General features: G+C 50.6%; 3 protein-coding genes across 4 annotated transcripts in view; all 3 read left to right on the top strand.

Annotated features, from left to right (window-relative positions):
- PPARGC1B (PPARG coactivator 1 beta) overlaps positions 1-6,884 on the top strand; it is a 52,673-nt gene extending 45,789 nt beyond the window's left edge. Inside the window, exons 11-13 of one of the 2 annotated variants that reach the window (XR_014185248.1) lie at positions 132-286; positions 2,128-2,420; positions 3,855-6,884. Coding sequence is in view for 1 of the 2 variants with exons in the window: in XM_082063736.1 (XP_081919862.1) it covers positions 132-286; positions 2,128-2,231 (259 nt within the window). In the remaining variant the exon portion in view is untranslated. Of the gene's footprint in view, positions 1-131; positions 287-2,127 lie in introns of both variants that reach the window. The other variant, XM_082063736.1, reaches the window with a different exon arrangement.
- A 1,927-nt stretch (positions 6,885-8,811) lies between these two features.
- LOC309445346 (E3 ubiquitin/ISG15 ligase TRIM25-like) lies at positions 8,812-14,914 on the top strand. Its single transcript, XM_082064028.1, has 6 exons — positions 8,812-9,465; positions 10,089-10,184; positions 11,225-11,458; positions 11,553-11,575; positions 12,398-12,540; positions 13,822-14,914. The coding sequence occupies exons 1-6, from the start codon at positions 8,836-8,838 to the stop codon at positions 14,322-14,324; spliced, it is 1,629 nt and encodes a 542-aa protein (XP_081920154.1). The 5' UTR covers positions 8,812-8,835; the 3' UTR covers positions 14,325-14,914.
- A 1,017-nt stretch (positions 14,915-15,931) lies between these two features.
- LOC309445097 (E3 ubiquitin/ISG15 ligase TRIM25-like) lies at positions 15,932-23,603 on the top strand. Its single transcript, XM_082063556.1, has 8 exons — positions 15,932-16,610; positions 18,940-19,035; positions 20,101-20,334; positions 20,458-20,480; positions 21,632-21,768; positions 22,206-22,236; positions 22,452-22,501; positions 23,161-23,603. The coding sequence occupies exons 1-8, from the start codon at positions 16,005-16,007 to the stop codon at positions 23,268-23,270; spliced, it is 1,287 nt and encodes a 428-aa protein (XP_081919682.1). The 5' UTR covers positions 15,932-16,004; the 3' UTR covers positions 23,271-23,603.
- The last annotated feature ends 3,798 nt before the right edge of the window (positions 23,604-27,401 follow it).

Here is a 27,401-nt window from a genome sequence, read left to right as displayed (position 1 = left end):
GACAGCGGGATGGAGGGACAGCAGGATGGAGGGACAGCAGGGTGGAGGGACAGGGATGCAGTGCTGGGCAGAGCCACATCAGAGGGGCTGCAGGGCCCATCGCATCTTCAATTCTTTCTCTGGTTGCTCAGGGGAGATAAATACGGCTTCATCACCTACCGGTATTCAGAGCATGCCGCCTTATCTCTGAAGAACGGCACCTCGCTAAGGAAGAGGAACGAGCCTTCTTTCCAGCTCAGTTCTGGTGGCCTCGGGCACTTCTTCTGGACCAGATACACTGACTTGGGTAAGAAAGCAGGAGCTGCTTTTTCTGAGGTGTGGTGCATATCAGCACAGACCCATCATGGCACGCTGCACTTCTGAACCCTTGTCATGGAAGGATCATAAATCTCTTTAGAGCCTGCAGGGCAAGACCACCGGCTCTCCTGTAGCTCATGTTGCTCATTTACCTCAGTTGGATGGCTGGGAAAAGCGGGGGGAGGTTTAGATTGGATATTAGGAAAAAATTCTTCCCTGAGAGGGCTGTGGGGCATTGGAACAGGCTGCCCAGGGCAGTGCTGGAGTCACCATCCCTGCAGGGGTTTAAAAGGCGTTTAGACGAGGTTCTTAGGGCCATGGTTTAGTGCCAGAGTGAGGTTATGGTTGGACTCGATGATCCTGAGGGTCTCTTCCAGCTGAAATGATGCTGTGATTCTGTGATTCTATGGTATGAGGACCCCCCGTGTGTTCGCTGCAAAATGTAGCATCACACCCCCGGGATGCTGAATCTCAGCTCACCACAGCCCATCCTCTCTCTGCTGCATTTCTACACAGTGCTGGACAATTTCCAGCAGAAAAGTCCCTTCTTGGTTGTTAGAGAAAGCAGTCAGCAACACCTCATTAGCCCAAGAGGTGATCTGGGTGGTTTGCTTCTCTGCAGGACAGATTCACCACACTGCACAAGCACTTCTGAGCCAAAACGGCAGCACTGAAATGTGCTGCGGTCACATTCACCCTGTCTGTGCCGTATGGGCTTCTGCAGGACCTCCTGCCGCACTCAGCTGAGGGACAGGAGCGAAACCCTGTGCTGGTCCTGCAAGAGAAATGTGCCCCAGGCTTCGCTCCCCCTCGCTGCTGTGATCTTCAGGCGTTCCAAGAGCATTTATTTCCATACCCTCTGTGAGGGGTGAAGTGGCTCTGCTATCTCACTTCACGCATAAGAGACTGAGGCCCAGAAAACAAAGCCTTAAGTCTTGACTTATCTCTAGCTGCCCAGTCTGACACAGGTACTGCCCGATCTTTTGGCACCTTACAATATCTCGTCTGCTCAGAGCAGTAATCTCTCTGACTTTGGTTGTGGGCACAAGTAGCTGTTGTTGATCTAAATAAATCCCAGATCCTCTCATTTTGGGCATGGAGAAGATGGGAAAGAGGTAGCACCGTGTGGTGAAGATGCTGGCCTGAGGCTGTGCAGAGCTGCGGGGGGGGCCAGAGCTGCCCCCTGCACAGGGAGCCCCCTCAGTGCTGCTCACCGGCAGGTTCCCGCAGGCCAGTGGTCACCCCCTTATTGCCCAGCCCGGCTCGTTCCTCAGATCCTGCTCGCCCTGGTACAGGGTGGGATGGGGAGCCCACAGACACAGGTGAAATGCAGCTATGCCGTTTGTGGCTCATTCACAAATACACACCCAAAAGGCTTAAAGCTGCTAAGTTAGGCGGCCTTATTCCTGGCATTTGCTGAATTGCCCAGGCTTTGCGGGGGCACCGTTTGTTGGGGTTCTGATGGAGGGCTGGGGAGCGCTGCAGACGCTCCCCCCTCCCCGACACAGCCCCCATGGGACGGCCCTGTGTCAGTGCCCCCGAATTCGGCTGCATCAGATTTTTGCACATGTGGGAAGGGGGGTCTGTGGTGTGGGACCTGCCGGGCACCGCAACAGCCCCTCTGCCCTACGGCTCCTTTGCAGTGTGGGAGAGGCAGCGCTGTCCCCGCTCCCTTTCGCCATCACCACCTTGTCCAGGCCGGCTTTGCAGTGACGGGATGCAGCCTGCCCATAGCAGGGGAGCGAGCAGAGACCTGTCCGTGCCTCAGTTTCCCTCCCTGCTCCTTCCCCGCTCCCTGACCCGGCTGCCTTGTGTCCCTGCCGTTCCCAGATTGCAGCGCGGAGGAGTCCTCCCCAGCTCCGGTGAAAAGCAAGTACGAGACCATGGATTTCGACAGCTTGCTGCAGGAGGCCCAGCTAAGCCTGCATCGGTAACAGCCTTAACCTTGGAGGAATACCTCAATACCTCAGTCAAGGCACTTCCAATATGTTTACGTTTTCAAAGAAATTATTCAGTCTACGGAAAGCGAGAGAGAGCGAGAGAGCGCGAGAGCACGCACGCACGAGAGAGAGACTGCTGTCCCTTCCGATCGATGTTTACATTGAACAAAGCTGCTTCTGTCTGTGAGTCCCCATGGTCTTGATGTCTCACTGCCACACGTTAGTCCCCCCGCTTCTGACTGGTTGTTTTAGGGTGAGCCTAGAAGCCCCTGGCCCCCTCTCCGCCCTCCCTGCCCGCCCCCCTTGCTCCCGCCATGGAGTTGCAGCTGTGTTCACCATAACATTTTTTTGTCCTTAGTGTGTGACGATGAAATTGTTAATTGTGAATAGAATCAGGATTATAAACTAATTTTTAATAGAAGAGAAAAAAAAAGTATATACTTAAAAAAATGTATTTATGGCTCAGATGTACTGTAATTCAGATTTATTGTACCGCTTCCTTGATTTTGAACTATGCACTGTAATGAGGCACTTGCCACTGAGCAAATGGGGGGTCAGAGCAGAGTCATGGAGCCGCATCCGCCCGTCAGCCGCGGAGGCACCTGCCTCCCCCGCCGCAAACCGAGGTGCTCAGCGGTTGCATCGGGGTCGTCCCCTTTGCTGTCAAAGCCATTCTTCTTGCTCATGTGGCCCGAGCCCCCCGTCCCCCAGCCCAGATGCTGGTTGCTGATGGAGCCAGCGGGCGGTGGGGCACGCCAGCCCCATGCGGTGCTCCCCGCGGGGCCAGGCAGATTCGCAGGCACGAGGGAGGGGGGTGGTGGAAGGACGCACTGCCCGGGGGCTGCGGGACCTGCCAGCCATCGCTGCTCCAGCCCCGTGTCACCTTTGGAGCCAGGAGAGAGGGGCCGCGCTCCTGCCGGCACAGCCTGGGGGCTGATGCCTCTGGGTCTGTTGGAGGGAGGTGGCTCCGCTGTGGCTCCTCGGGTGTCTGGGGGCCCAGCCAGGCTGAGCAGCTTGCTCCCCGCGTGCTTCCACAAAGCAACGGGGTGAGGAGACCCATCTGTGATCCGCGCCTGGCAGCCAGCCCCAAATCCAGAGGGGCGGGAGAGCTGCACCCAGTGCCCCCTCACCAAATCCCCTACCCATGCTCTGCCTGGTACCTGATAAGCCATAGATTTCCCCAGCACCCGTTGACGCCCCGGAGCCGTCCCCTGTGGCACACTCACCCGCTCTCCCAGGGCCCTCGGGGCTGCTCAGCGGTGCTGCATTTAAGGCATGCTCGAGCAGCACCCCTGAGATTTGCTTGCAAACTTGCTCTCCCGCTCCAGGTGAGGTGGGAGGGGAGAGCCCACCGCCCGCTGGAGCACGCCCCGCCGCCCACCGGCCAGCAGCACCGCTTTCCCAGGGAGCGGGAATCTTGCTTCTCCTCAAGCCATTGTCTCCATGCATATGTTTTCAGACCCAGAGACCACTAGGGATTCAGCCATCCTATGTAGATAGAATATTATAGCCTTAACTCTGCCAATAGATAGATTAGAGTCTCCTGGGATCTCCTCTCCACGTGACTTAAGGGTTTTATTCTCATTCCCCTGACAGGGGTACAATTTCATCTTGCAGGGAGTATGACCAAAGCCTCCACAATTGCACGAGATGTGATGCCAAGAGCCTGAGCCCTGACGAGGTGGCCCTTGGCTCCACGTGCGCAGCTGGTCCCTGGTGGGAGCAGGAATTGCCAGCAGTGCCGATGCCAGCACAGTTATTGGTGATTGTTCCCCGCTTTCGGGGAAGCCGTGATTCCGATGACAACCAGCCCGGCAGCACGAGGGCCGGCAGGTCGCTGGGGAGTTTGAGCCGCGGGTCCCCAACCTGCCGCCGGTGACAGTCGCTGTCAGGGAACAGTCCTTGTGCCGTTTCAGTCTCACAGCAAGGCCCAGCGTCTCTCCTGCCACAAAGTCCCCACATCTCATCCCACCTTAGCAAACACGAGTTGCTCTGGCCGAGACTGAGCATCTGCTATTGGCAATTGCCTCATTGTAGCTTTGCCTTTTTCTGTCCTAGTATTTCCTCACAACGATGATGTTTACATGTGATTGCTATAGAGCTTATGTAGAATGTATATAGTGACACATTTAGGGTGGGTAGTACTGTTCTGTGGTGTGCTGATGTTTTTCAGAAAACGATCAATCCAAAAAAGAACAAAAAAAAAAAAAAGAAAAAAAGCAAAGTAAGTGTAATTCTTCCATCTCCCGCTCAGCCGGGGGCACCGAGCCCCGCTGGGGATGCATCAGGCATGGTGGAGGGGAAGGGTGAGCGCAGAGCTGGGGACCCTCTCCTGGGGGATCACTCAGTCGCCTCCCAAGCGTTGCTATCAGTGTACCCAGATATAATCTGCACGTTGTTTTCCTGTGCCCCAGGTCAGCCCGCAGCCCCTGCCCAGCTTCTGGGTATCGCAGGGAGGCCGGTGCTGGGGAAGGGGGGGGCTCGTCCTGCGCGGAGCCCACCAGCACTGCACCCGGAGGGTAGGAAGAGATGCAATAAGTGGTCTTAGTGGTGCCTGAAGCCTATAAGTGGGGTTGGGGTGGGGTTTTTTTTTTGTTTTGGGGATTTTGTGTTTGTTGTGGGTTTTTTTTTCCCCCCATTAAATTGGGATGGTTTGTTTTCCCTGACTCCCCCGAGAAACCCCTCCACAACTTCTGCAGTGTGCGCAGGGGTGTACAACGCACAGAGGTCCAGCGGGGCGGCCCAGAGCTCTGCTGGCTTTAGGATCCCTCACACAGCGTTTGTGGTGAAGAATAAGTTTCCACTTGATTTTTTTTTTTTTGTATTTTAAATCTAAAAGTGTCTTTAGCTCACAGTGCTCAAATCTGCAAGGGGGCGGGAAGGAGAGGGCTCGGGCACAAGGGGCAGGTGAGAGGCCTGTGACTTGGATGCTAACGGGGAACGGGGGCGGCAGCAAAGCAACGCACAGCCCATGGCACTGCAGCGGGTGCAGCTTGGAGCTGGGCACCCCAAAAAGGGAACCATTGCACCCCAGCCCCCGTGGCAGCCCCAGGAACCCGCGAGCGCCAGGGCGGTAGGAGCGCCACTGCAAAGAGACGCTGGGAGCAAAAGGGTATATTGTGGTAGGCAATAAGTAAGGAGGAGATTTATTTTTTTAAAGAAATATATAACTATAGAGTCCCCCCGGTAGTTTCCCGCGGGTACTGTGGGGAAGCGCTGAATGTGAAGAGTTTTGTGATAAAATGCCCCTTCGGGTTTTTTTGCACAGATTTGCCCCAGAAAAGCCGGTTGTTCAGGGTCGGCTCCCGGGTTTCTGGCTGGAATCCAGCAGGTCCCTGGGAAGGAGCGAATGTTTCCGAGTGTCTGGGCCGAATGCAGAGGACAATCCCGAGCTTTAGGTTCGATGATGCCCCAAAGAAAAGGTTCATCCCGATTCCTCCTCGGCGCTGCTGGCTGGGCTGCGCATCCTCTTTGACGCAGCGGCAGCTCAGTCACCGCGCTAACGGTTTTGAGTGTCTGATTTCAGCACTGGTCCATGCAAACGTGCAACTCGCAATTGAAGACCAGCACTATTTCTTTTCATTTTGGTTTGTTTCTTTTCCTCTCTTTTTGGGGGTATGCTGAATACTGATACACCGTTCTTCGCAGCTGAGCCCTCACACCCTTTCCTGTTCTAAGCGTCGCAGGCCACCCCCGACAATCTCAAGCAATACAGAGCCAAACGCAGCCTTCGGGTTTCATTAAATGCAGCCTTCGGGTTTCATTCCTCTTCCCTCGCCCCCCCTGGGGCTGGGGGTGGTGGCGGCAGCCGGGCCCCAGCGCCCGCATTAATCCTGCCCTGGGGAGGGAGAGTGTGTATGCACGTGAGAAAGAGAGCGGAAGATTAAATCGATGCATTTCTTGAGAAAGGTGTAAGAATTTCACCTAAGAAGGGGCACTTCTGCTTTGTTATTTATAACAAATAAAAAAGCTAAATTCTTTTTCTTTTTTTCTTTTTTTTTTTTTTTTTTTTAAGTAAAAGGACACTGCTAATAATTCTTAGGGGCCAATTCTGCCTCCCTTCCTCACGCCGAGTAAGTACTACTTAACTCTGCAATTTTCTACTTGCAGAGTAAGTACAAGTAGCAGAATTGATCCCTCTGTGATTAAGAATCAAGTTTTTAGTCTGTCTGTTCGTTTTGGGTTTTTTTAATTGGTAGCGGTTTTTTATATTTCACTTAATTTTTTCCCCAGTTCCGTTCCGTTGTGTCCTTATTTATGTAATATACTTTAACCTTAAAAGACGGCATGGGTTCTCATGCCTTTCCTTTATTATTATTGTTATTATTTTTAAAGAAGAGATTTATTTCTAGTGTGATTTAACTGTCTACCTTCTAAAACGAGAGAACGTTTTCTTGTATTTTTACATTGTCAGATTATATAGTTTCATAGATAATTTAACCAAATCACTCAATGTATTATCTATATCTATCCGGTGGGTATAAAAGTTCTATTTTAAATTGTGTAAATACTTCAGAACTGGCTTCTTTTTCCAGACTCCTCTACTGCGGAGTTACTTGTTTACATCAAAAAGACTGTAGAATCTCTACGCTCATGTACTGTAAATAGTGAAGTGATCTGCCTATAAATAAACAATAACATATATACTATAAAGTGGAAAGAAAAACAACATGTCTGCGCCGCTAATGCTGTCATTTATTAGTGCAAACCTGCTCCGGGAGGTGTTTTCCTCTGCTGCATCTGCCTGGCCGGCAGCGCGATGCCGGGGGGCAGCAGAGCCCCCAACTCGCTCACACCAACGCTGCCGGGATGCGGCTCCTGCAGGGGAATATCCCTGTGTATCGGGATTTTAAGTTCAGTTTAAGCCGTGCAGGAAGAGCCTGGGTCTGTAGTCTGGACTTTGGGAGTGGTGCTGCAAGACCCATTACAGACGGAACCCCCTGGGCCCGGGTGGGAGGTTAAAAATGAAGCGGGGCAAACACCTCAGATTTGCTTGAGTGGGAGTAAAAGAGCAAAGGGCTGGATTGCAAGCAAAAATGTGGAAAAGACTTCAGACGGTGATGCAGCGACTGTGTGGCTCAGAGGGCACCGGACAGCCCGCGGTTACCAGGAGAGCCGGCACGCGGCTGGGTGGCCGGGCCGCTGCTCCCCAGTGCGGCGTTATCCCTGTGCCAAGCACTCTGTGCCTTGTGGGAGGGGAAAATATGTCAATAATGGGCTTCTGTGAGTCCTGTTGCTGACCTTGGCCAGCTGGCACCTGGCAGCGTGGGAGCAGGCACAGCGGGGGCTGCGGGGGCAGTGTCTGTGTCTGCCAGCTCAGACCACGGCTGCTCACTGGGGTTCCCACGGCCAAAGGGCCACGGAAAAGGGAGGCAGGGGGATGGCAGGACAGTGTCTGCAAATGCCATGCCAGGCTCTTGCTCCTGACCAGCACGTTAACACCTCTTGTCTGGATTTATTTCACCGCCTGGTGAGCTGTCCTGGGCTGCCTTGTAGAGTTTCAGCTCCCACCCGCACCCTGGGCAGTGGCATCCAACACTAAATCCCACATATGCATCTGACCGCTCTCAGCATTTATCAGTCCCAGCTCATTGTCCAGGTCCATCCAGGTGTCTTTGTAGAGATGGACAGGATTTATCTCTTTGCTCCCCACCAGGCACCTCACCTTCCCAGGTTTTGCAGCTCCCCCCTTAATGCACCTGCAGCTCCTGCCCCTGTGCTTGCTGTGCCTCTTTAAACGCCGGCGGGGAAGCTTTCTCCAGGTGCTGCTGCTTTTGGGTCCTGCAGTCTCTCTTCCCTCTTTCTCTCCCCCTCAGTCCTTGGCCAGCTGTGTTCTAATTTTTCACATGCCGCCTCTGCCCCCAAATACCTTTGCAAACTCAGACTCCTTGTGCTTCTCAGCAGCTTCCTGCAGGTAAGAAGGAGGTGTCCTCTCCCCACCAGCTTTTCTAGTATTAACCTCGCTCTCCGAAGTCCCTACCATCCTGCTCAGAGGGAGCATTTCGAGCTCCTGATGTCTGCAGGCTCTTGCAGCCTGTGAATCACGCCGAGTAGACCCCTGGATGGCCAGGGCAACAGCAGCAAATCTGCCCGGCAGTGGCTGCCGTGGGTGAGGTGCTGGGCGGGGGGCAGCCGGCTTTGCTCTTTTCCTCCTGCTTTCTTTGCATTCAAATTATGGGCGAAAGCAAAAACCAGGGCAGTGCAGGAGCGGGGAAAGGGACCGGTGGATGCAGGGACAGGCTTGAAGGATGGCCAGATGTTATCTCGAGAAGCATCCACAAGAGGACTGGGGTGAAGCCCACGTTACCCAGGGCGCAGACAGAACGCAGCAGCTCCGCGCCCCCGTCTCAGCCCGGCTGGGCCGTTCGCCCCTCGCAGCCGAGCTGCCGCTGTGGCCGCGGGTCCGTGCGGCCGGGGCGGGCGGAGGGGAGGGCCGAGCGGCCCGGGCAGGGGGAGGAGGCAGCAGCTCCTGCCCGCCGAGCCGCGCCTTGGCTTTCGGTTTCTATTCCCCGCGGCGCGGCCCCGTTCGCAGCCCGGCCCCGTTCGCAGCCCGGCCCCGTTCGCAGCCCGGCCCCGTTCGCAGCCCGCCCCGGGCGCCATGACCCGCCCGAGCGCTCTGGCCGGGCTGGCGGAGGAGCTGACCTGTGCCATCTGCCTGGCCATTTACAGCACCCCCGTGTCCCTGAGCTGCGGCCACAGCTTCTGCAAGCTGTGCGTCCAGCAGTTCCGCCAGCTCCACCCGCAGCGCCCGTTCCGCTGCCCGCTGTGCCACTCCCCGGCGGACCCCGCCGCGGAGCTGCAGCCCAACGTCCAGCTCCGCAGCATCGTGGAGAAGTTCCTGGATGCTCCCACGCAGGAGAAGGAGGAAAACGGTGAAGTGGAAAGTCAAGATGAGGACGAAAGTTCGGGCCCGGAAGATGGGGTGATTCTTTGCGATTCGTGCCTCCAGGAGCCCCGGCCAGCCGTGAAGACCTGCTTGACCTGCGAGGCTTCCCTGTGCCAAGCCCACCTGAGCAAGCACAGAGCAAAGAGCCACCTGAAAGACCATGTCCTGGTAGAGCCCTGTGACACCCAGGTTTTGGCAGAGAGAAGGTGCCGCCAGCACAGCAAACTGCTGGAGTGCTACTGCAAGACGGACTCGGTCTGCATCTGCGTGATGTGCTGTGTCACCAGCTCCCACAAGAACCACGAGATCATCCCTTTGGAGGAGGCATTTGGCCAAGTGCAGGTAAGAGGCTGCCAGGACAGGGGTCTGGGCACGGGTGGCACTAGGAGAACCACGGGGGTCTGTGACGCAGCTGCCTGCAGCACAGGGGTGAAACATCTCCCAAGCTTCAGACCTGCAGACTCAGGATGGGGCTACATCTTCCTCTTGGGACCTTGGGCTTTTATTACTAGTTTTGCCCCGGATTCCCTCTGGGCTTGCCCCTCATGATGTGAAACAAGATGTTCTAAACACTTTCTTCCCAGACTGGTGGGACTGAGTGCTTGTGGCTAGGCCTTTAGTCCTCAGTCCACTTTTAAGCTGGAGTGTCCGCCTGAGCTGCGTTTCTGCAAAGCCAAGGAATGACAGAGTAACAGAGAGGAAGCTGTCAGCACTGAAAGTAGCTTTATGTGTGGCTATTGCCCAAGGACAGTTTTCAGTTTCAAAATGTCTTTCCTGTGCTTGCAGTTGTGGTATTTGTTCAGGGATCAATCAATCTTTCAGTAAACCTTTGTGTGTTGATTTGTCCTGAGAGCCTGCAGTGAACAAATTTTTGCAGGTCTAGTTTAACCCATTTCCATGAAATTGCTGATCTGATGCACATATGTGGGTCCTATCCTGATACCTCCCTTCGGTTCTTTTGATAGAAAGCTTTTCCTGAAACCCTGAAAGCACTGCAAAAGCGTGAAGCTGAGCTGAATCAAAGCATAACAAACCTGCTGAAGCAAGAGGACGAAGTAGAGGTTTGTTCCAAAGTCCCATATCACGTTGGGGATGGTTGTGTGCTGTTAGCTGATGAGATAAGGTTTTCTTTTGCCCCTCCCCACATTATGGATTCCAAAGCTATTTTAGTTCCTGGGTGGTTTCTCAGATACTTTGTGGTTTCTTCTTTGAGGGTGGATGATGAACAACTTTCTTATCAGGGAAGTACAGTTTTCATTTCCAAAGGAACTTGGAGCTTGAAAGTTGCTGTTGAGTCCATGTGTCCTGATTGGTGCGTGGGGGGTTTTGTTGTGTTTTCCCCCCTCCCCAACCTTTACTCAATTTGCAGACTCTAAAATACTTACGGAAAAGGCGTAGACCATGTTATAGTGATTTTATTTCTTTTGACAACAAGAAATGCCTTCAGATTAGCTTGTGGTTCTAGGAGGTTGGTAGGCATGAGGTTGCCCCGAAGTGTCTGTTTTTCACTCCAAGCATGCAAATGCCCATCTAAAAGCTCTGGGGGGGCAGGGAATTTAACGCAGGTCTCCAAATCCTAGCTCATTCTGCTCGGGCAGAATTGGCACTTGCCTTTGTCCCCCAGTAAAGTGATGGGACTGGAAGTCCTGGCACTGCGCAAAGGAATTTTCCCTTCTGTTCTGAAGACAAAACTGCACCTGTTGGCACCGTCCTGCATCCCAACAGAGAAGCTTGGGGGAGGAAGGAAGCACACAAACTGTTTTTCCTCACCATCCTTAAAAGAAACAAAAGCAATGGGCCTATAGGAAAATACCGGTATAGAATAAGGAAATACATGAATAGCGGAAAGTTTTCAGCAAGCATCCTGCACGAAGCACTGCTTTGTCATCTTGCTCTTGTCGGGTGCCACAGGGAAGGCAGCCTATGTGGCTTGGCCTTTCTGCTGCCCGTGGGACACCTTGGTTTGCTGTCATATGGAGAGGCACAAAGTTAGTAGTTACTTCTTTCAGCCCAGAAGAGACCAGGCTCTTTTCTGAGTGAGAGTTAGCATGGAGAATGTAAGATTCAGTCCCTAACGGTGTTGCAAGTGTTTTCTTAACAGGCTGAGGAGAGCCTGCGGAGGAATCAGCTGGAGAGCCTCTTTGAAGAGATGCAGCTGGAGCTAGACAACACAAAAGCAGAGGTCCTGACCGCTCTCAGGCAAAACGAGGAGCAACAGCTTTCTAAGATTCGGACGCAGATACAAAAACACCAAGAGGAGAAGGATGCAGCCAGCCGTGACATACAGGAGCTGAATGTTCTGAAACATCAGAAAGACATGCTTCTTTTTACCAAGGTACCCACCAGCATCTCCCTTCTGGAGATACTCAGCTCTTGGGCTAGCCTTTCCCCTCACTATGCTAATTCTATGTTCAAAATATCTTTTACAGGCTTTCGAAGCAATTCGCACCAGGTAAGTGCTTCCCGAGGTGGTCGAATCTTGCGTTACACGCTGCTCGGGGTGCCGGAGGGTCCTGCGGTGCAGGGGACCGCACGCTGACCGCACACGGACCGCACGCTGACCCCGCTTCCCGCGCACTGCGAGCAGCCCCGCGCTATTCACAGCGGTCTCGTGTGGCTCTTCATATACCACATGGCTGATTTTTCTATACCCTCCGCACCTGTTCTCAAAACCCATTCTGAGGGCAATTCCTGAATCTTCAGGTCCCTGGTGAGCACACAAAGGATGGCTGAGCTTAGATATCCTGAGTTGTCCCCCAGTTCGCGTTGCCTTCAGCTTGCAAGAAGCAAATGCTGTAGGAGGCGAAACATGCAGTTAAGCCACGAGCCTACAAAGTTCGTGGCTTTTCCCTGGCCCAGCGCTGCGTGCACACAGGCTCCCCCAGCCCCGCGTGTTGGGTGCGGGGGTTGTCCCTTGGCTGTGACAACGCAGCACTTCTCATTTGCTGTCCCAGCATCTGCCCCGACACCTCGTTACCTGCTGCTGCAGGGACGCGAGGACTGCGACAGCAGACGTGACGCTGGGGCCCGTCCTGGCTAACGCTGGGGCTGAGGTGGCTCAGACAAGGTCCTCCGGGCACAGATATTGTCCATGGAGTGAATGTCATCCTAATGATGTTGAAGAGATTTGGGGTTCTGGGAAAAGATGGGTCAGAGGGGGAGTCCCTGGCAAAGCTGCAGAGGGAGGGGTGGGGAGCGCAGGATGCGGTTGTTGGCTCGGTGATGGTTTTCTGGTGACTTGCTGCTCTCCTGATGTCTTTCTGCACATGTTAAGGAAACGCAACGCAGTTCCGACGACAGCTGGTGTAACACTGCCAACGCCACCCATTATTTTGGATGAATTAACAACAGACATTACTCTAAGGCTTTTCCAGCAATTCCTCTCAGACACGAAGGCCTTATTTAAAGAACAACCTGGTAAGTGACCATTTCACTGGGTGACAAGCAAGACAGAGAAACTAATAAAACGTATTTAAGAAAGGACTGTAATAAGACACCAGGTACACCAAATACCTCTAGAAGAAGTGATAACTAGCATTGTACGGTTATTTTCACATATGTGTACATAAAAGGGTGCTTGCCCTGGGCTTCAGTGCTTTGGGACATGCCTTGGATAGACTTTGTTAAAATGGGCCCTGGGTAAAGAGGTGCTCATGTCCCAGGAGTTGTCTGGGAGGATTAAGAGAATAGCAACACCTATCTGTAGGATCACTTTGATTCAAAGCATGGGGAAAGCTGAGAACTCGTCACAGCAGCAGCACATAGAGGTTGTCTGATGATGTAAATAATCTACTCTTCCCATGTAAATAATTCCACTCTTTTGTAGTGTTTTCTAAGATCAACATACAGTCCTGGTGCTGTGTATGGTGGGATGCTTGTCCAACTGAACCAAAAAGATCAGGGTTCCCTTGTTCTTGCACGCTTGATGATGCTCGAGCCCTGGATGGCAAGACGCACCCTGTGCTCGTGGCCACTCGCCAGCTCAGCCCCTGTAAACGTAGTCCAGACCTATTCGGGCTAGAAAGCCCCAGATCCGAGTTCTCCTAATTTTCCATGCCATCCAAGCAATTTTGGTTAGTTGCCCATGTCACTGCTGCTGTTTCAGTTTCTGGAAGGAGCAACTCCAAGAGCAGAAAATGTCACAATATTGAAGTGCATTAAGTGCAAGAGAAGGTCTGAATAAAATCATTCTGCACGTTCCGGAGTGTATAATTATCTGCTTGTGACTGGCCATGCCAGGAACTTTTGAGACTTCTAGAAAATAACCAGATGATCCTGAGGAAATACACCTTTATAAAAAGGCTCTGCTACTGTTCACATGTTTAATCTGGAAGGTTTTTAAAAATGCCTAATGAAGCTCTGCAGGGCAACGACAGAAAACTAAAATCTAAGAGTTGCTGTAGCTGGAAACATAAAGCAAAAAGACTTTAGAATAGTGAAAGAGCAGCATTTCTTAAAATGTGATATCAAGCCCCTTTAGAATTACCTAGGAGGAACCAAGAGAGGTGCAGAAGGTGTTTCACTTAACATGTGCTTGTAATGACTTGGTTGGGTTGGATTTGAGTTGGATGGCTTGGATAGGATGACTGGGATGGCATGGATTGGGAAATCCAGCTTTCAGCAATGGACTTATATGCAAATCTGCACAATTATCTGTTAATCGTAATGTGGTTTTTTTGTGTGTGTGTGTTTCTATAGTTTGTGAACATCTGACTGTTTCAGTAAGACAACTAAACGGATTTAATAGCAATACCACCAGAGTCTGTGCACCCCCACCCCCATGCAGCCCTTTTAGCTCTGCATATGCCTTTCCAAATAACCAGAGGGCCAGCGAACAAGTGAAGAGCAACCAGAGCTTCTCAGGGGGCCGTCACTTCTGGGAGGTGGACACCAGCAATGCAGCTGGCTGGAAGCTTGGAATTGTTCAGCAGTCCGTTGAGTGCTGCCTGCAAACGTTTGGGGATCGCCTCCGTGTGTTCAAAGGCCAAACAATGATTGCAGACAAGGGCTGTCCTGTGGCCCTCAAAGTGGTCAGGGTAGAGCTAGACTGCAGAAGGAATACGCTGTCATTTTACAATGCTTCTGTCAAGGATGGAGATCCTGCTGAGAGCCTCAGGCTTATAGAAACACTAAGCATCCCTTCAAGCTATCCTGCCTATGCTATATTCTCCACATCTGGTGGCTATCTGCAGCTCCTGTAGTGATGTGAGGACAAGGTGCTGGTTTGTAATTCCAGGCCTAGGTACCAGGACTGTGCGGAAGCTGTGCTAAGCTGGCGCATCAGAAATTGGGTTTTGGGCTGCTGTGATGGTTCATCAGTCTGAGGGCAAGGCCTCTGTGGGGCATCTCGCAGCACACTGCTGCTTGCTGCAAGAGCTCCTTCTTTGTTCTGTTAATCACGATAGAAAGACTGTTAAGATGTGCTTTTTTTCATCGACTGTATCAGATGCTGTGCAGGTTATTCAAGTAATTTAGTTTGCAAAACTCAATGGCAATTTAGTTTATAAAAAAGGTGACTATCTTTGCTCTAATGCATAGGCTTTTACCTCTGCTCTCCTCCAGCTGTTACGCACAACCTAAGCCATCCATTGCAGAAGCAAAGCTGGCCTAGGAGGCGAGTAGAGACATGGCAATAATACACCTGGTTTCCCTTGTTCTCTGCTCTGTCCTCTCCTGTGAGCTCTCTGATAGATCACTTACCTACTTCTTCCCTCAATTTTGATTTTCTCCTCACCTATGCAAAAATGTCACAGCAAAAGAAGTAATAAAGAAGAAAACTCCTGTGCCTTTAGTCTGTGCCTGGATTATTTCAGCCTTATGGTTGTCCAAACGCCTTGGAGAGGAAGAGATTAAGTTCCCGCCTGCTGCCTGTGGTTCTTCTGCCTTCAGACAGAGCCAGGGTATTTGTAGAGTCACAGAATCATTTTGGTTGGAAAAGACCCTCGAGATCATTGAGCCTGGCGGTTAGCCTAACACTGTCACTAAACCATGTCCCTAAGAACCTCATCTGTGCATCTTCTAAGCCCCTCCAGGGATGGTGACTCCACCACTGGGCAACTTGTTCCAATGCCTGACAATTGCATGAAGAAATCCAGGGAGGAGTTCTTCACCCCGGCAGGGACAGCGAAGGACTTTGAGGGACACTACAGTTTTGCATATGCTAAAAGAAATCTTTGTTCAGTCTTAGAACTGGCTGTGTCTTGTCTTCTGTATTTTTATTCACCAAAATGATACGGAAAACCACACAGGTAGAGATGGGACTCCCAAACATATCTGCAGCAGCCACTGCTCTGCCTGGTCTGGGGTGCTATGGGGGCAAAGCGAGGTAAGCATGGCTCATGACGTGGTGCGGGGATGGACCTGTCCTAGCATGGCTTTCCAAGAGCCTTTCCCGGTCCCCGCTTCCCTGTCAGCTGCCCGCAGGTAGGACACCAGCCTCCACAAGCCCCACTAGAACCTTTTCCTAGGTTCTCCCTATTTTACCTATAATTGTTGTGGAGAAGAACCAGACAAAGCAGCAGAACTCCTGGCTTACCCTTGCCAGGTCCACGCTCTTCTCACCCAGGGTTTACCTTTCCTTCGCAGCCCCTGGCGTGGGACGGAGGGTTCCCTGGGGGGGCAGGGGCTGCGGCAGCGTCGGCCGCCCCGTGCCCTGCGCTGCGGGCTCGCAGGGCTGTGCTGGAGGCTGAGGGCAGATGTGCACAGCAGCACTGCAGCCCTGAAGAGCTGTTTGTGGGTGGAGCCCGGGACGGGGAGCGTGTCACGGGGCAGAGAGGAAGGACTTGCAGCCTTTGGGCTGGGTTTACAACCCAGGCACAACGCCAAGGGTGTCTTTTCGGTTTCGTTCCTCGCTGACTGACTAAGACGCCGTTTTTGCAGCCATGGCAGAAGAATTCGGAGGGGGTGCCAGCCTGGAGGCTGAACTCAGCTGTCCCATCTGCCTGTCGCTGTACAGGAACCCAGTGTCGCTGAGATGCGGTCACAGCTTCTGCGAGGAATGCATCCAGAAGACACTTAGTGCCCAGCAGCAATTCAAGGCCCCTTACTCCTGCCCCATGTGCAAGGTCCAGCTGGATCCCACCCTGGAGCTGCAGAAGAATTTCCAGCTGTGCAACATTGTGAAGATATTTCTGCCCACCGCTTCCGAAGGCCAACAGAATGAGGGCTCTGCAGAGGGGAAGAAGGACGTGGTTCCCTGTGACTACTGCCTGGATCAGCCCCAGCCGGCGGTGAAAACCTGCCTGAGCTGCGATGTGTCTTTGTGCCAGGCCCATCTGAACAAACACAACGCCAAGGCTTCCCATCAGGACCACGTCCTGGTGGAGGCGGGCGGCGGGGCGGCCGAGAGGAGGTGCCCGGAGCACGGGAGGCTGCTGGAGTGCTTCTGCCAGGCCGAGGGGCAGCTCATCTGCGTGCTCTGCTCCATCGCCGGCCGCCACAAGGGCCACAGCATCGTCACCCTGAAGGAGGCACACAGCAAACAGCTGGTAAGGGGCTCTGTCTCCCCACAGCCCTTGCAGGGTTTGCTCCAAGCTCCTGACCCGGAGGAGGCTGCAGGAGGGGTGGTGCGGCTTTTGGGAGGAATGGGGCTGGGGGGTGAGGGCAGGCGGGCAGCAGCTCCGGGGGTTTCATGTCCGCCCCAGCAAGGACTGGAGCTTTGTGCTGGAATTTGCTTTTCATTTGCCCCTTTGTGTTGTGGAATCAGCCAGGCAGGCTAAGCAGAGGGAGAAGAGCAGAGAAGGGTGTTTGGGGTGACCGAGACGAGGGCGGGTAAACCCGCAGCGGGTGCTGAGCTGCAGGGCCCCCTGCCCACGCCACCAAGGACGTGCCCATCCCGCGCAGCCCCGGGCACTGCAAACTGCTGCTGACAAGTGTTTAAGAAATATTCCCGCAGGGGTTAAGAAGTCTCGTCCTCCTGTAGGAAACAATTATTTTGCGAATATAATAGGCCCAGGCAGGATCTCTTGGCAAAGCATATTTTAATAACGATTTTGCAAGACCGGGTGTTCTACCTAAAGGCAGGCACACCTAATATGGCAAAAAGCCCCTGCTTATATCTCCCCAAAATCCTGGCCGCAATTTCCCTCCCCTGTTCGCCATTGGTTGGGTACTGCAGGGTTTACAGACCATCCTGATCGACAATACCCTTCCCCTATCAATCTATTTAAGATGTGGATTCCTGGTACTTTGGCTACACTTCCCCCTAAATTAACTTATCAATACAGTTATCAGTATGTATACAGGTGTCAGTACATATTCCGGGAAGAGACTGTGTATTACATTAAGAATTCATAGTCCGATGTCTCTCGGTCCTTCCCCCCTGCTGGGGTCAGGTGCTGGGTCCTCAGTTATGTAAAACCAACAGTTCTTTGTTAAATGTTCCTTACACTCCACAGAGCCCCGGGGCCCCCACCACTGCTCAGCTTTGGGTTGGGAAACAGGTTTCCCCACTCAAGACCATTCCCTCTGGCTCCCTCTGCACTCGGCCCTAAATTTTGCTGAGCCAGCATCCCAGCAGGCACAGAGGTGTGGGGCCTTTAAATCCCCTGCTGTCCCTGAAATGCTCCAGAATCAGCTGAGATGGAGAGGATAAAATGCATTTGCTATGCTCACTCACTGCCTTGCGTTTGGAATTTCTGGGGTCAGTTTAGAGCCCAAGCAAAACCCCCCGGTGCACCGGTAGGAAACACCTGGCTCGCCCTGGGCCTCGGGACAGGTCACAACCTCCTCGGGAATCAGCATCCTTTGCAGTTATATGTATGGCAAACGAACTTCCTCCCCCGAGTTACACAGAACAAATTCAGCGATGCCAAAGAGAAGGGAGTTGTGTAGGACAGCAGCCATTTCTTTCATCCCTGGAGCGGGTAGAGCAGCAACGCTGCCCTGTCTGTGGAGCAGTGTCTCCATGGGTAAGCTGAGATCGCAGCTGTGTATTCCTCTTGTGGTTTGGGTCGTTTTTAACTCCCCAGGATAGCCAAGGAAATCAGAAATGCAGCTGTTTAGGAGGAATGATAAAAAGGGTTTGATGCAAAGAACCTCAGCCAAACTTGATTATTCGTTTTTTAATTTTTCAAAAATTAAAACTTTTCAGCTGTGACAACCATCTCATGGAAAACATAAGCTTTCTGGCTTCATTTTTATTAAAGAAATGGGAATCTGGCGGCTGTGTCTGCTGTGGCCATTCAGGGCTGCTCAAGGTGTGAAAACGCTGCTGGAAGCAGCCAGGAGCAACCAGAACCTTGCAGAGACTGTCCAATGTCTGCGGTTTAATGTCCCCTCTGAAATGCGCTATTGTGCAGTGTAGCAGCACTTAATGAGCAAGGCATCTGTCAAAATAAACAGCTCGGTGAGTAAGTACCGCTGCTTCACCGATCTTCAGAAACGATGGCTGCTTCTTACCTAATCCCAGATCCCACAGTTGCTGACAGATGTGAAAACGTAAGGATTTGGATCACATTAGGCGCATGTGAATATTCTGGCAGGAACAGAGCTTTAATGGATAAAGTGAGATTTTTTTACTTAAAGTGACATTTACTTATTCAAAGGGTAAGTTGTTTATTAACTTACCACATACGAAGTTACACATAAATAAAAATTACACATCAGCTTGAAAGATTTGAGATGCTGTCAGTGCTGCCGTTATGCCCTGTCTGTATGAGGAGGCGAGGGACTGCGGTTTATCATGGGGCTCGCTGGTGGAAGCGGACGGGTAGAAGGTGCCTGTGCCATGTCACCAGCTCCACAAGCCGATAGTCTGGTTTAAAGCTACCCGTGCTGCTTCCCTGCTACGAACTTCAGCCCTGTCTTTCCTTCTAGGATGAACTCTCGGCCACCATGACACAGCTGCAGGAAGATAAAAATGATTTAACTGCTGCCCTGAAAGAGCTTCAGAAAAGTGAGAATCAGGTCAAGGTTGGTACCCAGTTCGTCACTAATTCAGAGCATCTTTCCTCCACAGTTTCCCAGAAATAAGTGACAGCAACCTAAGGGTTAGGCTTAGGTTAGGATTAGGGTGAGGTTTAGGGTTATGGTTAAACTTAAGTTAGGGTTAGGGTCAGGGTTATGGTAAGGGTCAGGGTTAGGTTAGGGTTAGGGTTAGGATTCGGGTTATTTGGGGGTTAGAGTTAGCGTTAGGGTTAGGGTTAGGCTTAGGTTAGGGCTAGGGTGAGGTTTAGGGTTATGGTTAAACTTAAGTTAGGGTTAGGGTTAGGGTTAGGACTAGGATTCGGGTTGTTTTAGGGTTAGACCTAGCGTTAGGGTTAGGCTTGGGTTAGGGTGAGGTTTAGGGTTATGGTTAAACTTAAGTTAGGGTTAGGGTCAGGGTTATGGTCAGGGTCAGGTGTAGGTTAGGGTTAGGATTAGGGTTGTTTTAGGGTTAGAGTTAGGGTTAGTGTTAGGCTTAGGTTAGGGTAAGGGTGAGGTTTAGGGTTATGGTTAAACTTAGGTTATGGTCAGGGTTAGGTTAGGGTTAGGGTTGGTGTAGGGTTAGAGTTAGGTTTGTGTTAGAAGCAAATGAATAGTGATACAGTCCAAAGTAGGGAAAACAGTGGTGTCAGAAACCAGAGCGTCCCAGCGCAGCTCCAGGGGAAGAACCAGCTGCGAGACTCCCCCATTTATTGTGGCTGCACAGACCAGGTTGCAGGACTGGCGGACCACAGATTGTACATGGCATTACCTATTTTTAAAGCTTTTTATCTGTTAAATGAAAGAAAAACAATTTGAGTCTACAAGTGGGATTTTCAGTGTGTACTGATACAGTTCTCACATTGCCAGCTGGTATTTCTCTGATTTTGTTACTATATTGGGATTAATTTTCATAACACTGTTTAAACAGATATTCGAAGCACATGTTTATTGTCCGTTTCCTTTGGAGGCCAGTGCGAAGGATAGATACAATCCTAATTAACAAACAAGAGACACTAAGCTGAAGTGTTGAGTTCCTGAGCCAGTGCAGCATTTTCTTATCTGTTCATTTAGACCAATACAAGAACAGTGACTTCTCAGCTGCAAAAGCTGTTTGAAGAGATGAAGACAGCGATGATTCAGAAAGAGAAGAATATCCTGAGTGACATTCAATCCATTGAGAAAAAACAACTGGCAGACATTACCGAATTGAAGAAGAAAATGGAAGAGAGGAGTGATGAGGCTGTGAAGCATCTTTGGTCTTTGCAGAAGATGAGAGCGGAACCAGATATTTTCCTCTTCTTCAAAGTAAGCAGCGGTATTCCGCTTTTCTTCATGAATATGGCCCATTTCTCAGCCAGCCAGCTGCTCTTTCTGGAAATCACACTAACAATTTTTTCCCTTTTTTTGTTTTTTTAATCCTGGTTGTAGGAATTTAAAGTGGCCAAGGACAGGTATGTTCCACCTGAAAACACCTGTTTCCTTCTTTGAAAGAATATGGTGTTCGTAGCTGGGATCAAACCCCACTGCCCGTGCCCCTGGGAGCCGGCACCCTACACCGCAAAGCTGCTCCCGTCCCAGCCGAGCCCATCACACAGTTAACAACGGAGAGACCTCTGCCTGCTGTTCCAGTGGTCCCTTTAGGATTCAGTTTCCTTGGCAGCTCCACGGTTGCCGGATTCTGATGAAAACCACTGGCTTTTATTACCAGAGAAATATTTTTAGAGATGGAGCCCACGGGGGTTCGTTTTACAGCAACGCTCTTGGGTGCGTATTGGTGACCCTCAGGCAGGTAAGTCCCAGTGAGCAGCCTTTGCCTGCAGAGGTAGCTGGCTCATTTCCCACCCGATTTTGCTGCTTCTTGCGGACAAGCTTAATAGCTAGACAGATTTATTATCCCTTCTCTTGCAGCTGATACATTTACTGTATAACTTACAACGTATTAATTGACGTCTGGGCATCAGCAGTAATGCAGTGGTGCAAAACCACTGCAATAGTAAGTTGCAGATCCGCAGGAGAATTTGCTGCAGCACTAAAATTGTCAGGTGCATGAAGGAGCAGCTCAAACATGGACCTGTCGTCTCTGTAACTTGTGCAAATCAAAGCTGACTTTGAACTTGGGTTGTAAGGATAACTTTGAATCACTGTGTACCTGGGGTTACACTGGCAGCAGAACAGTCCATTATTCACAGCCATGCCACAAGTCAAATCCAGCCTGTAGGATCCAAGTCGTTTTCCAGAAGCCTGGACACTATTTAATATGTTTGGCATTTTCTTTTGATCATGACAGCAGTTGTGCTGGAACAGCAACAGCCCGCCTGCAGTAGGACAAAGCACTGTTTGCACAAGGGTACTACCAAAATGCCTCCTCCTTTCTCATTTTCAGCATTTTAAAGTGCCCATCCAGGTTTGGTAAGCAAGAGGCATTGCCAAGTAAACAACAATAGATAACAGTTGCAACTCAGCCTTTTTAGAGAGCTGTTTACCTGATGCTTCACATTGCCAAAGCACACTCCTCTTCGTCGAGTCCTCCCTTAGTGAAGGAGTTTGTTAACTTTCTAACGACAAACGGTTTTCCTTGGTGAAATGATTCCCTGCACCCTAGGGTTGCGAGTCGGGATTTCAGCGTCGACAGGATGAATGTGGTGGCGGTGCAGCTGTACGACACCTGGATCAACAAGTACCGACAGCAGATGCAGAACTTTATGAGTGAGCTGGACGAGCAGCTGCAAAGCATTAAGTGTGAGTGACCTGTCCCCAGCGGCAAACAGCGAGCCCTGCGGCTCAGCGAGCCGCGCTGCTGGCCACCGAGCGCTGGCTCCTTCGTACGGGGCGAGTGCGAGGCCGCGAGGGGCTGATGGGGGTCTGGATGGGATCTTGGGGCTGTTGGGGAGGGGAGGGTGGAGGGGGCAGAAAGACCATATCTGGGGATAACAAGGAAAAGGTCTGTTCCCAGGCGGCTAACGCCAGCGTCTCCTCTCTCTGGTGGGGTTTCCTCCTCCCACCCACCTCCTGAGTCTTTGGGTGCTCAGTTACACTTTTGAGAAACATCCTTTTCACTTGCCCACCCCAATCCCCACCTAGTTCATCCCTGACCGTGAGATCCAGGGCCACAGTACCAAGTCCCAGGCTTGAACGTATTGCCACCTTTGTAAAACAATCTTCTCCATCTTTCTTAGATGAGCTCACCAACCAAATACGGAGGAGCAGGTAAGTCCTTTTCTTCGTGTACAAGTGTTCCCTGCAAATTTCTCCAACTGTTGTTCATTTAAGGACTGTGTGTCCTGTCCTCCTCTGCTTCAGTCTCAAACCCATTCTTCATCTCAAAAGAGGGGGTCAGAGCTATTCATGTCTCTTACTTTGTTATTAACACGATGTGACTTGTGTTTTACGAGGAACTAACACTCAGCATTGTTTCTTTACAGTGGGGCTTCACATACTGGTACCTCTTCAAACACTGGTACCCCTTCAAACTGTAAGTGTTCCATGATCCTAGTTACTCCTCGGGACTCTGGCTGTGAGTCTTGCAGTTTGCAAACATGTTTTTCTTAACTCATAAATTGCAAATTAAACCCTGCTTTCTTCACCACTTTTTAATTTTGGGAGGGGAAAAGATATTCTCTTCTGACAAGTGTTTCGCAGGGACAGGTTAACGGTACCAGTTTGCTTTGGAAGGGATGTGTTTGAGAACAGCTGGTCACTGAGGGGGTTGAGGACAATGGAGCCTTGCCCTAAATACAACCATATTTGTTTTACCAGACATATTCGAAAAAACAGCAAAAAATGTTTTCTTTTTTCATTAATTCATGGTTGGAGAGCACAAGAGGCGTTCAGTGCAAGTAAACAATTAAACGAAGTTTTAATTACACAGCACAACTTAACAATACAGTTGCTTTCACTTAATTCAAGCCTCGAATCTAGAGGTATGTTTTTAAATCAGTGTACATGGCCATTTATTTGTCTTGTGAACGCAGTCCCCTACAGACATATTAACATCGATGTTCTGTACAGAACCTGTTACTCAAAACAGGGGAAGGCGGAGAAATACTTTTTCTGATGCGATGCAAAGCTCTACTTGGAAACAGGTTGTCAAATGTCATTAGCAGAGCAATCAAATATTATTTCTCATTACAGCAAGTGGAGTGTTTACAGGAGCGTTTACATATGGATCCGTGGCAGAGCCCCTGTCAGGCACAGCGTACTTCGGATTTGGTGCAAGTAAATCAACCTTCTGGTTCCCATAGGTGCAGGAGTAAGGGAACGATGAAAACAAGAAGTCAGAACTGAGATGGAAAGAATAAGTTGAATATTGACAAAAATGTCCTCTAATACTGGGGACCTGCCACGTTTCTGGACTTCCGCTGTATTCCTGCTATTAAAAGCAATTCTGTAGCATATGAAAGCTTAAAAAAAGAAGTTCTGAGAATTAACACGAGCATAAGAAAACTTCCAACTGCTGCTTGCTTCCAAACTGCGGCGTATGTAATCTCACGGTACTAATGATACTTGTGCACTATTAATTCTGGTGACTGTGTTGTCACTATGTGGCTGGGTAACCAAATAAATGGCTATAGACAGAGATAAGCAAGGCTGTCTGATTTTGTACCGTCCCCAGGAATTCGTTGTCGAGGGCACCGTGGGTGGCTGCAGCACAGAGCTCTTCAGGACCATGCCACACATTTGGATTATCACATTTAACACAAGTAGTCCTTGTAGCAAAGAATTAATTATCTTCGTGTGAAATGAGCTCAGTCAGCCTCCAGGCCACGTTTAAACAGCTCTCCTATGGAGCACTCATAGAGCCATGCGAAATACTGCGGTCCACAGTGTCCAAAGACACTTCACTGGCCACATCTCCACCTGTACAGATGTTCTTTGGCCACCAGGCACATGCTGTGCATCCCAGATGTGGCTGTTACGGCACATGGCAACGCCACGGAGGGACACGGCGGTCACCGCCGCTCTGTGCTGCTGCCGCCCGCTCCGGGCCCAGCTGTGGTTCGCATTGAACATGTAAGTTCACAACCTCGGTGTTTCTCCTCCAAACGATAAAAATATTCTACTGCAAACTAGGGTTGCCAACATAAACATTTTTTAAGAAAAAAACCCTAAAGTTCCAAGTGCTTCTATATACATTAGGTTCCACGACTACGACTCTATTCTGTGTGGGAAACTGCAGCGGTTCTGTGGAATGCTTGACAGAAAATATGGGAGTAGAGATCAGCCTTGAAGATATTAAGATTTACCCTTGAGAAGGATGGGAGTAAAGGAGTATCCGGAGGTATGGAGTTGTACCCATGAGAGAGGAGAGATGTACCCGTGAGAGAGAAGGGGATAGAAGAATGACATGGATGATAGAAAAATTAACCAATGAGGTGTTAGTGCTGTAACTTGTAACCAATAGTGAAAAGACACATGAACTGGTAGAATTGTATAAAAATGCACTTGTAGCAATAAATGGCACCCTATTACTTTCATCTTGAAGGAAACTGGTCCATGTCGTTTGTCCATCTCAACTGTGACAATTCTGTCACTTGTGATAATTAACATATATCTAATTGCAGGGATTAAAAACAATAAACTCAGCAAAATCCATCTCAGATTTAGAGTAACGCCTCCCTTCATGCTTTAAATGCCAAGCTGTAATGGATCCGCAGCCCTTGCTCTGCTGCGCACATCAGTTGTCAGCATAGCAGAAAGTGTGTGGCCAAATTTTGGGTGCTCAGCAGTAGCTCAAGGTGACTTTGCAAATATTCGCTGCTGCTCGAAGCCAGTGAGACATGACGGGCAGCTCTCAAATGAGGCAAAAGAAACGAGCTTGTCCTTTGGCACTTTTATTACCTGGGCCTCTCTTGGGCTGCTGGGCAGTTATGGTTTTCGCCCCACGCGAAGGGGCCGTGACCCGTCAAGGCGCTTCAGCGCGGCTGCTGCCGACAGCGAGTTCCCGCAGTGCTGCGCATCACTGCGGACAGCCAGAGATTTACACCAGCACGGTGTTTTAAATCGCTCCCCCCCCCATCTCAGAGCACATCCCACATTGACTACGCTTAGGAAACGCCAGCAGCGCTGTAGCCTGTTCCGAAATGCCAGTGCGGCGTTTCCTTGGCGAAACCCGCGTTACAAACGTGGATTCCCGGTGCCTCCGGCCACGGGCTGCCGTGGGAGAGCCGCGACAGCGCTGTCCCCATCGCTAGCACAGCGAAAGGACACCTGGCAGCAGGGTGCTGAGCAATTCCTGTCCCCACCAGCACCCTTCTGGGTACAGAATCATAGAATCATTTCAGTGGGAAGGGACCTGTGGAGGGGTTTTGATAGATAAAGATCTGTTGCTGAATTAGTCAGGCTCAAAGGAATCTCAAGGCCGCTTCGAGAAGCTGAGAACAGAATCTGCTGTGAGAAAGAGGGGCATTCCACAATCAGTGGGGTCCTGGCGTGGCGTGAATCATCGGACGTATCATCACTGAGACTCCAGCGCATGGACAGCCCATGATACTCATTTAGCGAATCCATGCTTGGAGCGTGGACGCGTGATTAGAATATAGTTGCATATATAAGGAGGCTTGTTTCTGTAATGGCTTTAGCGTGATTCACATTGAATCGAATTGTTTGCTGAGTCCTTTATCGCTCCAACAGGGACCCTCGGGATCATCAAGCCCAACCATGACCTAACTCTAGCGCCATACGCAGCCACCTCCTTGCCTGCAGGCAATTCTCGTTTTTTAAACACCGTTTCTGACAGTCTTGGAGAAGCCCCGATGACATTTTCTTTCCCCAGGGAGGATGAGGCACTGACTTCAGCCTTTCTCCAGGGCCAGCGCCACCTCCCGAATCTCTGAGCCCCTGGCAGAAATGTCTGTGACCTTTTCAGAGAAGGATCCTCCCAGCAACCTCCTCCGCAGCCACCACCTCACAGTCCCGTTCACAGAAGGCTTTCAGAGCCTTCTAACCCACAGCACCACGTATTAACGCACTGTTAGTTTTTGACTCTACGAGACGCTGACCGTGGCATCCACTGAGAGTGTAGCAATTCTGCACGCATATTTGTACAGAACACTCTATCTTGACAGCAACACATGGATAGAGCTTATTTCTTTTCGATACCTTATTTTGATTATGTACAGACTCCGATTCCTTGCATCTTTCCTTATTTATTACGCTTCTTTCCCCTCCATCCACATCATTTTTACTTGGAATTTTTCTCATCCTTGATGGAAAACTTTAGAGGGGAGGAGAGTGAAGTAGCTGATTTTATTACTCTTTTTTTTCCTTTTGCTAAGCATTGCGTGAGGTGGCTGAATTTATAATCAAATACATTAAATCGGATGCATTTCAAAAGCTAGGACAGGGTGCGGGGGCCGTACGAGGGCTGCCCGGGTGTATGTGGAACAAAACGGAGCGTTTTGCGGATGGCAAACGCCGTTTGTGCGTCAGCATCCCCCAGCTCACCCTTCCTTGGCAGGAGATTCTGGAGCATGAGCAGCACGTTTCTCCAGGGCCAAAGTTTCCCTTAGCACAAAAGTACATTAACCATAAAACTTAATGTACCTGGAGAAGAGGAAAGCAGTTGGAAGTAAAATGGTTTACTTATCTTAAATATTTACTTGGATTTTTTCCCCCCTACTTTTTAGAAAATAAGTGTACAGTAAAAAAGAAAAACAAAACCTAATAATAGCAGTGATTCAGAAAAAAATACTAATTTTTTAAATATAATGTTCTTTATCTGCACTCCAAGAAGATACCATGTCCCTGCTTCTTCCATGAAGACATAATGTATTTGGTGATCCGAGTTGTTCCACAGCCAATGCCTCTAGAACGACAATGAAAATGCTTTAACACCTGTTGCTTGGTTTTGTGGTTTCTTGTCAGGTTTCTGCAGAGTCCCTACAGAAAAGGTTCTTTTGGATGGTTTTGTCATAGATGTCACTCCCCTCAGGGATTCGCTCTGGTAGTCTTGGAGTCACCACACGCATGAAACCCAATTAAAACTCCTGTGGAAGTCCCTAAGAGGGCTCGGAAGGCAAAGCCACTGATGCTTTTGACGGTGGGTAACGAGGGGAAAGGGAGACAGAGTTTCTTTCCCTTCCTTTGCAACTTCCATGTTGTAGTTACCACGACATGTAGTTAAACCCTTGTGGAGAGGGTAAACGTTTACCGTTGGAAGTATTCTGTCTTTCTGCAGCAGGATTTATAGGATTTGCCTAACACCAAAAGACACGAGCACGGATTCTGCAAGCCCAAAGCCGGTCTGGCCTTCTCCGATGGGAACCCAGCTCAGGGTTCCACCCAAAATGCAAATATTAGGCAATGTTCAACCTCAGAGACTATCAAATCATCAAAGATCCTCTGTCCTTCCCAGGCGGAAGCGGCTCCTCGGC

The sequence above is a fragment of the Streptopelia decaocto genome (genome assembly GCF_964273445.1).
Source record: "Streptopelia decaocto genome assembly, chromosome: 12".
NCBI classification, from domain to species: domain Eukaryota; kingdom Metazoa; phylum Chordata; class Aves; order Columbiformes; family Columbidae; genus Streptopelia; species Streptopelia decaocto.
This window is presented reverse-complemented; position numbering and strand designations above follow the sequence as displayed.

What these genes read in the sequence shown, in the direction of transcription:
- LOC309445346 (XM_082064028.1), top strand. Translation starts at nt 8,836, where the DNA reads ATGACCCGCCCGAGCGCTCTGGCCGGGCTGGCGGAGGAGCTGACCTGT. An exon ending in TTCGAAGCAATTCGCACCAG is followed by an intron (nt 11,576 to 12,397) that starts GTAAGTGCTTCC and finishes GCACATGTTAAG; the next exon opens with GAAACGCAACGCAGTTCCGA. An exon ending in CTTATTTAAAGAACAACCTG is followed by an intron (nt 12,541 to 13,821) that starts GTAAGTGACCAT and finishes GTGTTTCTATAG; the next exon opens with TTTGTGAACATCTGACTGTT.
- LOC309445097 (XM_082063556.1), top strand. Translation starts at nt 16,005, where the DNA reads ATGGCAGAAGAATTCGGAGGGGGTGCCAGCCTGGAGGCTGAACTCAGC. An exon ending in TTTAAAGTGGCCAAGGACAG is followed by an intron (nt 20,481 to 21,631) that starts GTATGTTCCACC and finishes CCTGCACCCTAG; the next exon opens with GGTTGCGAGTCGGGATTTCA. An exon ending in CACTGGTACCCCTTCAAACT is followed by an intron (nt 22,502 to 23,160) that starts GTAAGTGTTCCA and finishes TTCTCATTACAG; the next exon opens with CAAGTGGAGTGTTTACAGGA.